General features: G+C 37.1%; 1 protein-coding gene across 2 annotated transcripts; it reads right to left on the minus strand.

The window, feature by feature from the left end:
• Window positions 1–1,664: 1,664 nt before the first annotated feature.
• On the minus strand, window positions 1,665–14,259 carry LOC113534693 (nuclear body protein SP140-like protein). 2 transcript variants are annotated; one of them, XM_026927645.3, is made up of 16 exons: window positions 14,121–14,259; window positions 13,780–13,945; window positions 12,603–12,777; window positions 12,290–12,508; window positions 10,613–10,732; window positions 9,971–10,104; window positions 9,823–9,870; window positions 9,674–9,722; window positions 9,358–9,570; window positions 8,287–8,426; window positions 7,887–7,949; window positions 7,515–7,642; window positions 6,957–7,062; window positions 6,805–6,879; window positions 5,440–5,583; window positions 1,665–4,195 (listed from the first exon to the last, which is right to left on the minus strand). In XM_026927645.3, exons 2-16 carry the CDS (start codon window positions 13,921–13,923, stop codon window positions 4,115–4,117), a joined length of 1,839 nt encoding a protein of 612 aa, XP_026783446.3. In that variant the 5' UTR covers window positions 13,924–13,945; window positions 14,121–14,259; the 3' UTR covers window positions 1,665–4,114. The 2 variants fall into 2 exon arrangements, with proteins under 2 accessions (XP_026783446.3, XP_026783447.3); XM_026927646.3 differs by lacking the exon at window positions 10,613–10,732.
• Between the last annotated feature and the right edge of the window lie 622 nt (window positions 14,260–14,881).

Below are 14,881 nucleotides of genomic sequence, written 5' to 3' on the forward strand. Positions count from 1 at the left end.
TCACTTACCTGGTGAATAGATGGCACCAGGATGCACTATGGGATGAAAGCAAGCTGGCAGAGGCAGTGTGATACTCTGGGCAATGTTCTTCTGGGAAACCTTGGGTCCTGGCATTCATGTGGATGTTAACTTGACATGAACCACCTAGCTAAATATTGTTGCAGACCAAGTACACCCCCTACACATTAGGCTGAAAAAACAACCTGAATCTATAAGAGAGATAGCAAAAACCTTAGGTGTCAACAGTTGGGTACATTCTTAAAAAGAAAGAAAGCACTGGTGAGCTCAACAACATCAAAAGGCCTGGAAGACCATGGAAGACAACTTAAGTGGATGATCGCAGAATCCTTTCCTTGGTGAAGAAAAACCCCTTCACAATATCAACAGAAGTCAAGAATACCCTGGAGAAAGTAGGCGTATCATTGTCAGAATCTACAATCAAGAGACGTCTTCATGAATGTGAATACAGAGGGTTTACAGCAAGGTGCAAACCACTGGGTAACATTCAAGAACAGGAAAGTCAGATTAGACTTTGCCAGAAAACATCTAAAAAAGCCTCTCAAGTTCTGGAATAAGATTCTTTGGACTGATGAAACCAAGATTAACTTGTACCAGAATGATGGGAAGAGAAAAGTATGGTGAAAGAAAGGGACAGCTGATGATCCAAAGTATACCATGTCATGTGTCAAATATGGTGGAGGCATGGGCATGTATGGCTGCCAATGGAACGGGCTCACAGGTGTTTATTGATGATGTGACTGCTGACAGAAGTAGCAAGATGAATTCTGAGGTGTATAGGGCTATACTCTCTGCTCACATTCAGCCAAATGCTACAAAACTGATAGGACGCTGCTTCACAGCGCAGGTGGACAATGACCTTAAACATGCTGCGAAAGCAACTCAAGACTTTTTGAAGGCAAAGAAATGGAATATTCTTCAATGGCCAAGTCAGTCGCCTGATCTCAACCCAATAGAGCATGCTTTTCACTTACTGAAGACAAGACTGAAGGCAGAAAGACCCACAAACAAGCAGCAACTGAAGGTGTCTGCAGTGAAGGCCTGGCAAAGCATCTCCAGGGAGGAAACTCAGAATTTGAGTTTTGAGAACATGGGCTCCAGACTTCAGGCAAAGGATTTTCATCCAAGTATTAAAATTATGGTTATATTTACAATTATGGCCCTTGTCCAAATACATTTGAACCCCTGAAAATGGAGGTACTTTGTTTAAAATGGCTGTAATTCCTAAATGGTAAATGCCATATTTTTGTGGAACCTCTTAAAATAAAGCTGAAAGTCAACACTTTGATCACATCTTGATTGTTTTATTTCAAATCCATTGTGGTGGTGTATAAAGGCAAAATCACAAGAACTCTGTCATTGTCCAAATACTTCTGGACCTAACTATATATATATATAGTTAGATCCAGAAGTATTTGGACAATGACTATATATATATATATATATATATATATATATATATATAAAACGTATGTTTGTGTGTGCGTTTGTAAAACCAATTACCTTATTTTCCGAATTACTGTATAAAGGAACCTTTATCTTTAGAAGAAAGAAGGAATCTATCTTTTAGATTAAAATTATTTAAAACAGCACTAGGAGTCAAATACAACCCTGGAGCAGGGCTATCCTTAAGACAAGCACTGTGCTTCGAAACATTTCATTTTATTCAGCTGATCTGAGACCATGCATAACAGTAAAATCAACAGGGCAGTTTTAATTAACATTCTGCATTCAATGAACAGCCATTGGTACAGTTAATGCAACACTGATTATATACATTTTATATAGAGGAACATGAAATGAGACTTTTTAAAGACACTAAAAAGACATAAAAACACTTTTTAAAGAAACTCTTCAGAACCATCTTTTGCTAACCTCAAATGCAATTAGTGAGATGACAGAGCAAGAACAAAAGACAAAAACAAGGGAGGGGCAACAAATGGAGTTCCAGTCAAACAGGAGATACACGTTTACCAAATGACTCATCCATCAACTCTGTTAGCTGTGGCTTCTACTAAACTGGAATCAACATGCTGCAGCATCACTGGCCTAAGGCATTCAGATGAAACATAACATCTGTGTTCTTAAAGTCTGAAGTATATTATTCAGTGCCTACCATGAGTCATTCAGTAACTACTGTCAAACTAATAGAAAAAAAAAACAATGTAGCTGAATGTAGATTGTAGAATATTTAGTCTGGACACACAGACAGGTTAACGGTACTGTTCTGCCCAACTGATCAGGCTGGCTTTAATGACATGATCTTAATGACAAAATTCTGATGCAAACAGACTCCCAAAAGCACTTTCCATTCTTGGTGATCATGTTGATGTCTGTATGACATCACCTCTTTGGTTCAGACGTTTCTAACACTTTCATTTCACCTTGTTACGATGCGTTCGCACTAGCAAGTGACCATTCATTTTCGAAATACAGGTTTGACACAGAGCCGTGATTTCAGTGACAGCGACAAATGACTTTGAATTGAGATTCTATGCAAATGAGGTATGAGGCAGTAAAGCATAAAAATCCAAACAACTGGCTTGAAAGATTCCTAAGACCAATCTTATGGCGTGTGTGGTCTGACATTTCATCATTTCCTCACTCATAACTTTAGTTCCTACCTGCAGTTAGATCCCATTTACTGTTTGATGCATAAAAATGGAAGAAATGCTTATAACTGAGGTTTCATCTTATCCTGTCATGTATGACCAGATTAAATGTGTATAGAGACATTACAAAGAAGAGTAAAGTTTGGAAGGAAGGATTGAAGATCATGGTGCCTCTGGTGAGTGTATGTAGCTAGTACAGTTGGCTTGCTCTGCTAATCTGCCAAAGAAGCTAGTACAAATCCAAGCACATAACATGCAAATCAAACTTAAATACATTTTAAACAAAAGCGGTGTGTATAAATCGTATAATAGGCTGTAGGCTATACATTTTGGCTACTGCTGAAAAAAAAACAAAAAAGTGCATGCCCAGAAGCGACAACACTAACGGTCGCTACACGCCAACAAGAGACAAACTCCAATCAACAGCTGCTAGTGTGAACGTAGGGTTATTTTCAGCTCAAGATGACACAAACATCATTAGTTTTATGTAAATAGGAATATAATATAATGTCTTTTTTTTTTAAAGCGATTTTAACCGAAGCAAATTTTTCTTATTTTTAAAAAAATTCTTTACAAGAAAAGTGCATCTTCTAGGTTAACTTTACATTTTAACACAAATAAACAATCAAAAACTCACATAATACATTAAACTTCAGTAATACACTGCCTTCTCATTGGGTAGAAGTAAACTGTTAAGTATCTAAAATGGTGCTAATTCATTAAAAAGCACTGCACTTCACCAAAGCTGATCTATTTGTGCTTAAATGGCGTGCTTAACATTTCTTCAGCGAAATTTGTTAAATTATGTGCAAAATAGCCGATATTAAAATAATTGTCTTTTAATGACAATTACGACGATATCATAATGTCCGAAAATCCTGAAACACTCCAGGAGACAGTTGTCCTACCCAGAGGTGGGGGTTTAACATAAAAAAAAATATAGTCAAATGATTATACATGCATCAAATAATGTTGATTTATGCAGTAACTGTGCTATAATGTTACCTCTCATTAATGAATATATTAATAAGTGGAAAAAGAAACACTTTTCTTGTAACACTGAGGAAATAATTAGCGCTTATTTACACAATATTTCTATTGTTCACTGAGTAGCATTAAAGTCCTTCTGAAAATCCAGGCACTATAAATTTTTATAGTGAGATAAAAATAGCAAATTTGAGATGTCCCCCTACGCTAAATGCCTGCCCCCTTCCCAAATCTGCATACTGGAATCTGATTAGCTGTTATATTTTGTGACACAGTAACACTCGCCTGTTCAACAGTTACTCATAGATTCCTGTGGTAAAACCTCTAATGTGACCATTCTCACACTTTGACTCATCCGCTCACTTAAATCAATTCCCCTGACAATATTTAATCATAAAAAACTCCCCGATGATTATAAAGTTTTAAGCAAACAACAATCTTTGTCTTTCAATTGTAAAATGAACGATCACATGCAGGTTTGTGAAACAGGAAAATCTCTACTGGATCTTAAAGACGATGCGGAACTTCTGCTTGAAGATCTCGCTCAGTCTGGCTCCCGTCATGCCAAAGTCATTATCCTGGACACACACACACACACAGAGAAAGAGAGAAAGACATTAAGTTGTATCTCACTAGAAATAATTAACACCTTTGAAATAAATACCTTTAGACCATAGCAACAAAACACTTTCACAGTCGTAGTCATAGCTGAATTTCTCTCTTTATAGCAGTCATATTCCGTATTAATTAATCAAGTAATAAAGTAAATAATTAAGTAAGAAAAGGGTATACATGAGTAAAACTACATAGTAGTTACACATAGTGATTACACTAAGGAATGACAGGATGTAATTTCTCTACACTTGAGCAATTTAACTTTAAAAAGCTCTTTTATTTTTTAGTAGATTTTAATTTATTTTTGTTTATTACACACAGTCCCCTCCGAAAGTATTGGAACAGCAAGGCCAATTCTTTTGTTTTTGCTTTACACTGAAGACATTTGGGTTTGAGATCAAAAGTTCAATATGAGACAACAGATAAGAATTTCAGCTTTCATTTCTTGATATTTACATCTAGATGTGTTTAACAACTTTGGAACACATAGCAAAAGCAAAAGTATTGGAACAGATAGTCTTAAAGTAATTAACGCTTAATATTTGGTTGCAAATCCCATTGCTTGCAATAACTGCATAATAATAAATAATACATTTAACAAAGAAAATGTAAATCGTTGATATGGTGAAGTTTTCTGTAAGGAAAAGTTTATGTAACGTTTACGGAAACAGTGTCCACCGTCGGTGTTTTGTAACAGTCAGAGGTAAAGCTGTAACTTTACATTTTCCCACATCTTCGGGACAGAGGATTTTATGCTTTCCAGTTTCTCAGTAACACAACATACTGCATTATTTTTGTCTTGTTAACTTCAGGAGAGAGAAAAAAGAGAGGCTGGTGAGGGAACGACTGTTTATAGCTGCTATAACGTGAGTGAGAACAGGAACTAAATAGCTTTGCAGACATTCCACAACATTTCAAACATATCATTGTTTAATTAATAAGAAAATGTAATCGCTGTCTAATTGCTGTGGTATAAGAGGAATAAAACACTCCAGGACATGCTCTTACAGTAAATTAATCAACTTCAGGATGGTAACATCATACTACCCTGTTGCTGATTATTTTCCTATAACAGCATGTCACACAGTATTTTATTCCTTACTTTGCTATTAATTGCTCATTTTTTTTACTTCTTTGAAAAGAGCTAAACTTAATGTGACTCTTCTACACAGGAGAAAATAGTAATAAAAGTCATTTCAAATCTCACCCTGTTAAAAGTTTGGCAGTTTTGAAAGATGAGCCTGATGTCGTCTACAAACTCTCCCACTGTGCTGTACAGGTTTCTCTGCAGTTTGCTCTTCACTCTGTTCAGCCACATGGGATTAGAAATCACACTGCTGTATCCCGGCACCTGCACAATTGCAAGGTTTAACAAAGGTTATGTGTTGACGTATTATGTCTATCAAACCATGCAATATTGACAGAGAATTTACTGAGCCTTTATTCCACAAGCATTGTTTATTCAGTTTATCCAGATTTGTTTAGTCTAGTTTTGTCTTTGCCTTTGCCTGGTCCACTCTGCTTGTAGATTGCCTGACCCTTTGCCTGCCTAATGTTTCATGGCTTTTCTATATTGATTTGTCTGCACTGATCTGATAAAAATCTTGCATTTGCATCCAGATCAGGCTGGGAGAGTTGGTTAGTTAGACCCTGGTGTGATTATTGACTGCAGCCTCTCATTTGAAGCTCATATAGATGATATTACTAGGATAGTGTTTTTCCTCTTAGATATATTACTAAGATAAGAAATATAATGTCACTACATGATGCAGAAAAACTAGTTCATGCTTTCGATACCTCTAGCCTGGATTATTGTAAGGATTTGCTATCTGGATGTTCCAGTAGGTGCATAGAAGAGCTCCAGTTAGTCCACAATGCAGCAGCCAGAGTCCTTACTAGAACTAGAACTAGAAGATATGACCACATCACCTCTATCTTACCCACACTGCACTGGCTCCCAATCAAATTTCACATTGGTTATAAAATACTACTAATGACCTAGAAAGCAATGAATGGTCTCATGCCACAGTACCTGAGTGAACATTTGGTGTTTAATGATCCACCATGTCTGCTTTAATCAAAAAGTGCAGGCTCTTTGTTGGTACCTAGAATAATGAAGGCTACAGTAGGGGGCAGCACGTTCTCTTATAAAACCCCAAACCTGAGTGAACATATGAAACAAACATCCCAGGTCACCTAAACACTCTATGATCTGCATGCTTCCTAAGAGAAACGCTTATTAACAAAAGGCTTTCAATTAGTGTTCAGGACTCAGACACAGTCTCAGTATTTAAGTCTAGGCTGAGAAACTATTTGTTTAGTCAAGCCTTTTGTTAATAAGTGTTTCTCTTAGGTAAGCATGGGATGTTTGTTTGTGTTAGCAGGGCGCCCTTATGTTTGTGTTATATTCTGGCTCTCTCTATTTAGTTATGCTGTCATCGCTAGTCCTGCAGTAGTCCCTGCATGCACTCTGCACACAATCTGCATCCTCTTAAACCACTATAGCATCAGAGCATACCCAATAATCCATGTTATAAAAGTAATTTGAGAGACAATGATGAAAAAGTCTTACTGTTGTGTAGGGATCGTCAGTAAACACCTGTTGTGTGTCCTCCTTATACAAACACAACAGCAAATACTCACAGCGCTGATGAAGGAAAACAGATATAATCAGTACGCAGCTCTGTGTGCCGTGTGTGTGTGTGTGTGAGTGAGTGTATATACCATGATGTTTTGGTCTACAGGACTGTTCAAAGCATCTTCCAGACTCTTGTGAATCCATAATTGCTGGTTAAGCTTCCAGACACAGAAAGTGCACATCCATTTATCCCTACAAACACACACACACAGACACACACACACACACACGCACATGCGATTGTACAGTTACAGTATCTTTTGGGCCCAAAACTGCAACTCTTCTACATTTTTGAAAGTTCACTGGTTTATAAGAAAAATTAAGTTATTGCTTTGAACAAAAAAAAGGTTTTGGTATTTTCTAATCCAAAATTCAGCCAGCTGTGGATCTGCTTCTCTTTAACGTGTTCACAGCGTTAAAGGGGAAATGCGCCCTGACTGACTTTCATATTAATCTTTATAATTAACATGTGATCTTCATCAGCATCCAAGATATATTTTGTATTGAAATTCTTAATGAGTTGAATTTTTATTTTAGATTAACCTTCTTCCATCATCATCTTTGGTCTGTTTAAACTTAACAGTTTCCTACATTACCCACAATACCCTCGCTTCATTATTTAAAAACTGCAGTCTCTCTCTCACCCGTGTGTCTCTTTGGGTGGAGTTGGTAAATGGCAGTCCTGATGGAAAGCTCGTGGACACTCGTCACAGCACTCCAGCTTTCCATCAGAGTCACAAATGAAGCAAACATCATCGTTATTCTGAGCCAGCTGGTTATAGAAGAAAATAAAGCAAAAATAATATCAGTTTAAACCTGCTTTAAATGTTTACTAGGTTAACCCTATTAGATCTGAGCCTGAGTGGTCAACTGAAGATATCAGGATATTTTTGTAACATATGAAAATAGCAAGACATGTTTATTTTATTATGTTTTTATAACTTATGAAATAACAAGACACGTTTATTTTATTAAGTGGATTATAATATAATATGTGTTATGTGTTTCAGACTCACCGGGTCATCAGGACAGCACCGATCACAATCACACAGCAGCGAATGGATATACAGGATCTTCTTCTGCACACAGAAGATCCACACATTAGTCTAAACATGTATTTATATTTAAAATGAAACAAGGGCTTCTCTACAAGAAAGAGAGAGAGTCATCATTCTACTGTATACCACAATGACCTGATCAATTCTTACAAAACTGAGAACTACCGTAATAACACAAAGAAAACATCACTAAAACCAGGACTGCACATGCTGTAATTACAGTATTTAATATACTATAATATTCCTGCTTTTATCACAGGCGTGAGTAAGTGCAGATGAACACATGATTGACTTCTCTCTCTTGTTCACAGGTTAAACGTATAATGTTGGCCAGACAGTGTTTTGTCTCTCGCATTACCTTCACCAGGTAGTTAAGGGTTTTGCCGTGACACAGTATATCTTTCCTCCAGTGTCCGTCTGTCAGGGTTAACTCCTGCTTTACGAACTCCTCAGGAGTGAACCAGCGCTCCTCTGTGCGGATGCTCTTACTGTGTGACCCTGTAGCACACAAACACACACACATATGGAAAAACACACTCTGATCCTTCCCCCTTTTTTTTTCTTTAGACCAAATGTGATTGATTCGAAGAATCTTTCAGTGCAACACTGATTATCAGATGTGATCTTCCAACATTTTCACAACAACTTTATTTATTTTTTTTAACAAAATGATGTCTGTTTCAAGAGGAAGACAGCTTTTATGGATTACACATTACAGTTAAATTGACCATAGGTCAGTCTTGGCATTTTACCGTGGGAAGTGGCTGCATGGTGGACGGCATATGGTCACATTTAAAAATGTGACGTCAAGCATTTTTTTCACCCCCCCTATGAATCAGATCTCAAGTTGGGCGGCAAGCGAGAAAAACAAATATGGAGTGGAAAAATTAAAATAGTATTTTAGTGAGTGAATATAGGGAGATTTACAACCTGTTGAATCGAAAATATTTCACTGCCAATATTTCAGTGCAGTGCAACTAAAAATGAAGCATATTTTTACGACTTGGCGTCCCACTTTAACTCTGGCTGCAGACGTCTCAAACTGTCTTGATTTTCTGCCTCTAAAGCCACAGCAAAGTCAAACAACCTCTTCATCACCAAGAGTTACACCAATCTTTATTCTTTCTGCATTACTGATAATAATAAATCTAATCTACAGCGCAAACTAGGCTAGTTAGTTAGCTTATACTAGCTAGGACTGGAAGGAGTATTATTACTATTACTGTGTACAGTATGGCGTGAGCAGCTTGTTTTTCATACCAGCACAAAATAGGGGGAAAAAGGGGAAAAAACTTTTTCTGGGGGAAAAAGTCAGCTATTAAGTGCACATACAGTATTGCATTATTACATAATGTGCACCGTTTCACAAAACACTACAAAATCACTTGGGCCACAGAGTGAAACATTAAGCTTAGCTCTGATTACCTACCTGCAAATCTATTTTTATATAAATTCCCAGTGACAGAACCACAGCTGACAAGTAAAACTGCAGCCTCAAACTCTGACAGATCCACTGGCTCGCTCTCTTCTTCTTCTTCTTCTTCTTCTTCTTCTTCTTCGTTCTCATTGTCATCTTCTTCTCCATCCTCTTCACTTTCCTCCTCTTGGTCTTCACTTGATCCCTCCATCTCGACACTGGATTCTAACAGGAAGCCAATGTGTTCAGTGTATTTGGTCTTGCGCCAGCTCTACTTATCATCAGAGAATCAGATAAATAATAAAAGAGTGTGTCTGTGTGTACTGACGAGGGCTGGAGCTTTCAGAGGAGCTGCCAGGAAACAGCACTCTCCGACTCTGCAAAAACAGAATATCAGCTGTTATTTTAATAAACAAAAGCGTGACAACATATGAATCAGGAAAAACAGAGAAACACCGAGTGAAAAGGGCTCGGCACCTTCCGAACACACTGTCTCTTCATGCGTGGGCACTGCAGATGGCCCTCCTTACAAAAGGAGAAAAAAAGTGAACAATAATATTAATAATAATAAAAGCAAAACATCATGTTTACATGTTTACACCTGTAGACATAGTTTACAGATTACCTGTATAAGTTTTTGTAGTGGAGTTTTCTGGCAGCGGATGGAGAGCTTCCAGTTTTTGCAGTTCCCCTTTCCCGCAAACTTCTCAAAGCCACCCGGAGAGAACCAGTGCCCCTCATGCAGAATACACTTGATCCCTATAGGAGCGAAGTCAAAGTGTGATGTCACTTAACCATAAACGCAAATCTAATCCAACAATCTAATTATTCAATCTTCCGCTTTCCATCTACTGTATAGTTATCGTGTCCTGTTGTCATTAACCGATCTAATGGTTTCAGTTCAAATCAGTATTTGTACAGTGCTTTTATCTAAAGACATTGTCACGACAGCAGCTTTACAGAAACACAGATGTAGACTTAGAGCCCTAATAAACAAGCTAGAGGTGACAGTGCCAAGAAAAACTTTCTGAGACAACATGAAGAAGGAACCTTGAAAGGAATCGGACTCGAAAGGAAATGAGGAATGAAGTTCAGGACCGTCTTTATGATTGCAGCAGCAGCTCTTACTTACAAATCTACAGTATCCAGGTGAGATTATCCACTGACGCAAGAGTAAGAGTCGAGTTTAAACCGTTAAAAAGTTGCATCTACTATAATATTTGTGAGTTTAATAACATTTAGAGACACGTGACTGATGAAGGTGTACCTTTGGCTAGCTTGCCCCGATGCAGTGAGCCTTTTTTATCACCACAGGTAACAGGGAGAGATGTTTTATAAAAATCCCACATCCAAATATCAGGCTTCTCTCCTCTTTTTAACGGAGAGCCTGGGAGAGAGAAAGAGACTAGCATTTAGAGATAGTAAAAGAAAGTTTTATTAAGTTATGGCTTAATCCTTTATAATACAGTCAGTAAACTTTAGTAGCTCTGCAAATCAGTCTTTCCCTATAGCTCACTATACTTTATAGCAAGGTCTTAAAGTGTTCTCGACTTGAACATAAGCCAATTAATATGTAAGTGTACAATAATCTCTGGAGTCCTGGAGCTTTTCATTCCTGAACTTTCCACCCACAGAACACATTAGGTCCAATTTGACATTATTTAAAGGCCTACTTGTTTTGACTTGTATTTAAAATCCATTCAATTCAAGTCAAATATGCTAATAACCTTAAGAATAATAATGACTATAATAAAAATCGATAATAAATGACTTCGATAATGGAGGGCTGTTATTGCCTATAACAAAATACAAAAGTCACGGAAGACCTCTTTGAGAACCGCTGCTTCCTACTTCATACATTCTCAGAAAAAAGGAACTAAACTGTACCTTTCCTGGTCACTGGGATGGTACCTTTAGTATATATATCTCCCTGAGGGAATGTTGATCCCCGGGCGCCGCAGCAAAAAAGGCTGCCCACTGCTCCGGGTGTGTGTTCACGGTGTGTGTGTGTTCACTACTGTGTGTGTGTGTGTGCACTTGGATGGGTTAAATGCAGAGCACAAATTCCGAGTATGGGTCACCATACTTGGCCACAAGTCACTTCACTTCACTTCACTTGATACAGTTTACCTTTAAAAAGATTTAAGGTGCATAATTGGACTGTAATTACCTTTATTTTAGAGCAAAACATTAAAGATGCATGACATGGCACCTTTCTAGGTAAAAGTTCTAATAATAATAATAATAATAATAATAATAATAATAATAATAATAATAATAATGCATTTTATTTAATGGCGCCTTTCAAAACACCCAAGGTCACCTCACAAGCAGACAAAAATACAAATACAAATACAAATCACTACACAAGACAAAGGCACACAACAAACACTCGGCATATACAAATAAAATACAATAAAGACTCGGTAAAACATATTATAAAAAAGCCTGAATAAAAAGATGTCTTAAGACGCTTTTTAAAAGTCCGCAGGCAATCGCTGTTATGTACTATGTTATGTTATGTACTAAAAGTACAAAAAGTTTACCCTTGATGGTACCACCCCAGAAACAAGGCATGGTACAGCTTAGTAGAATTTTTTCCTGAGAGTGTCAAAACAAAACAAAAAACAAAAACCCTTTAACTTAAATTACTCAGTTTTATTCTTAAGCTTAGGCTACATTCTGTACATATCATGTCAGATGCACATATTGTGATTAAATTATTTACTATACTATCATAGCTGTGCATGTTGTACAGTATATTCTATATATACTGTATTTTGCAAATTAGTATATTAGTATATTAGTATATTAGTAGATATACTTGTGTCATGTCAGACCTTGCATTAGTTTTTCACTTGTTCTGCTTACTTTCACACACCAATCTCATTTTTTCTTTGTTACAGTGTGTGTGTATTGTATGTGATACACATAAATGACTTACCGAATGTGGGCCTTCTGGCTGGTTTCTTCCGGGTAGGTGTGGAGTAAGAGGAAGGTCCTGGTTCCTCCTCCTCCTCCTCCTCTGTCTCTTCAACACTTTTCTTTCTCTTTCCATCTCTTTTCTTTCCCTTTACTTTCTTTTCCTCTTTCTGCACTGGCTCGTTCTCGTTATTGTTTGGTTCCTCCATATCAGGGAGGCTCTCATATACCTTGAAGGAGCCTACAACGAGACTCAGATATGATTAAAATGATAGTGGAATTACAACAACAACAAACAATGGATTTTTTTTTTTTAAACAGATGAAGTGACTGACCATCGAAAAGGCTGTTTCGGAGCAAGCGGAGAATGGGATATTTCAGCAGGATGTGATCCTGAAACACACAACTCCAAAACACCTTCACACACTGTCCTCGCTCCTTCTCCAGCCAGTCCAAAATCTTATACACACCTTCCTGCCTTCTCTCCTTACTTCTCATCTTTATTACCTTCTGCAGAGGGAAAGAAAGCAGAGCGAGAATCTAACACACCTCATATGCCAAAGAGATGAAAAACTGTGTTTTTGGTAAGGATACAGTTGTTATGTTATAAACACGTAATAAGGACGTTTATATTCTGTTATTCATGTCCAGGTCTAGAGAAATTCCATGATGTTGTGAAAGGTATGGCTTGATTATGTTAACATTAATATCCTCACATATAAGATCATATTAATGTTTATTTAACATTTAAGGAAGGAGTCTCCAGTGTCAGCACTTTTGCTGTAGTCAGTAAGTTTCTGATTTCTCAGCTGCATTATATGCAACAGGAGAATACAAACAGTGAGGGAACGACTTTTTATAGGTGCTAATACTTATCTCACGGACCTTCCACAACATTAAACATGTCACTATACGTGATTAAAAACTGCAATCTGCTGTGGTGTAAGAGGTAAAAACTCCGTACTGTTATAGGAAAATAAAAGAACAAGAACGAGAGAGCTTCATTGTCTTCTTTCTATGATCTTCAGGAATTTGCGATGATGCGACTTCCTGTTGAACGTGTGAGTATATTTGGAACAGCTCACGGGGTGAATGTGATCAGATAACAGGGTTGAGTAAATGCTATGAGACACATTATGCACTTTTTTCATAAACTATAATGGACGATTAATGGAAAAGGATCAGATTTCATGTGATGCATGAGATGTTAAATGGATTCACACATTAATGCAAGAAATAATATGATTTTTAAGTGTTTTAATGATTATATTTGAATTAGAATGTAGTTATAATGACGGGCAACAATACTTTTCAAAGTGCTGTGTAGATTTTATTACTGTTTTAAGTTATTTAGCTGAAGCATGCACATAGGTTGTTGTGAAGGAAATGTTATATTTATATATGTTTACTTTGCATACATATTTATAACTGCTGTCATTGAGACCCCAGTGTTCATTGAGACCCCAGTGTTGATTTAGTACATTTTTTAATGCATTGTTCTTGCTGTCTTGCCTGGTAGAGCTTCTCAGGGACCAGGTTGTGGTCTCGGAGCTGGTGGAGGAAGGTGTGCGGTTCCTCAATGCAAGAGATCTCTGTCTTCTTGCAGTGAAAAAACTTGATCAACTCCTCTTGAGTTAGAAAATCCAGTGGATCCATTGGGTGGCTGGGACTCCCATTCCTACATCAGTGCAAGTAACCGGTGCTTATTTTCAGTATACACTCACTCTCCAGATGTTATGCCTGAGCTTAAGGCATGTTTTTGTTCACACCCTCACAGGCCACATTACCATACAGTATGATGAGAATTTTAACTCCATGAAAAACAAAGTTTGCATGTTTTTTTTTTAACCTACCTTTGATATCCGGAAGAGTTCTGAGTATCTCGGCGCTGAATGAAGATTTGTTATGCAAAAGTAGATCTTAAATCCCCACAAATCTCCCGCCTGCGTCTCCCACCATGTCCTCACGCCAGAAAACCCGGAAGTTGACGTAACGAAACGAAACGAAATCGAAAGTTATCCTCCACATCATGATCAGCACAAATCACGATTCAAAGCCAGGCCCAGATTTCAAATGATCGATGGGGGTTGGTTTATAAAAAAAAAAAATAAATAAAAAAAAAAAAAAAATCGAAACCAACACGAGGCACAAATCATGCTGAATTCTGGATTCTGATTGGTCAGATGGTGCTGATTAATTCTCTATAACAGCAGCTCTGAAATAATGCTGACTGCAATTCAAAGCACAGGTTTATATTAATGAAATCTACATGATCGAAGGCTAATAATAAATGTATAAAAAAGCATGCTGTTAAAATTGTAAAACTGTATAATCTTTGGTATGGTGATAATTATTTAACATTTATTTAACATTTATGGAAGGAGTCTCCAGTGTCAGTGCTTTGTCAGTAAGTTTTCTGTCACAGGAAAGTCTTCATGGCTGAGGAGTTTGCACTTTCCATACTACATTCTCTGTAACATGACAAGTCTTTTTTTTTTTTTTTTTTTAATTAATATCAAGTCTTATTCAATTCAATTCAATTTTATTTGTATAGCGCTTTTAACAGTGGACATTGTCACAAAGCAACTTTACAGAAATAAATGGATTCACAAAA

The sequence above is a fragment of the Pangasianodon hypophthalmus genome, chromosome 29 (assembly GCF_027358585.1).
Source record: "Pangasianodon hypophthalmus isolate fPanHyp1 chromosome 29, fPanHyp1.pri, whole genome shotgun sequence".
NCBI classification, from domain to species: domain Eukaryota; kingdom Metazoa; phylum Chordata; class Actinopteri; order Siluriformes; family Pangasiidae; genus Pangasianodon; species Pangasianodon hypophthalmus.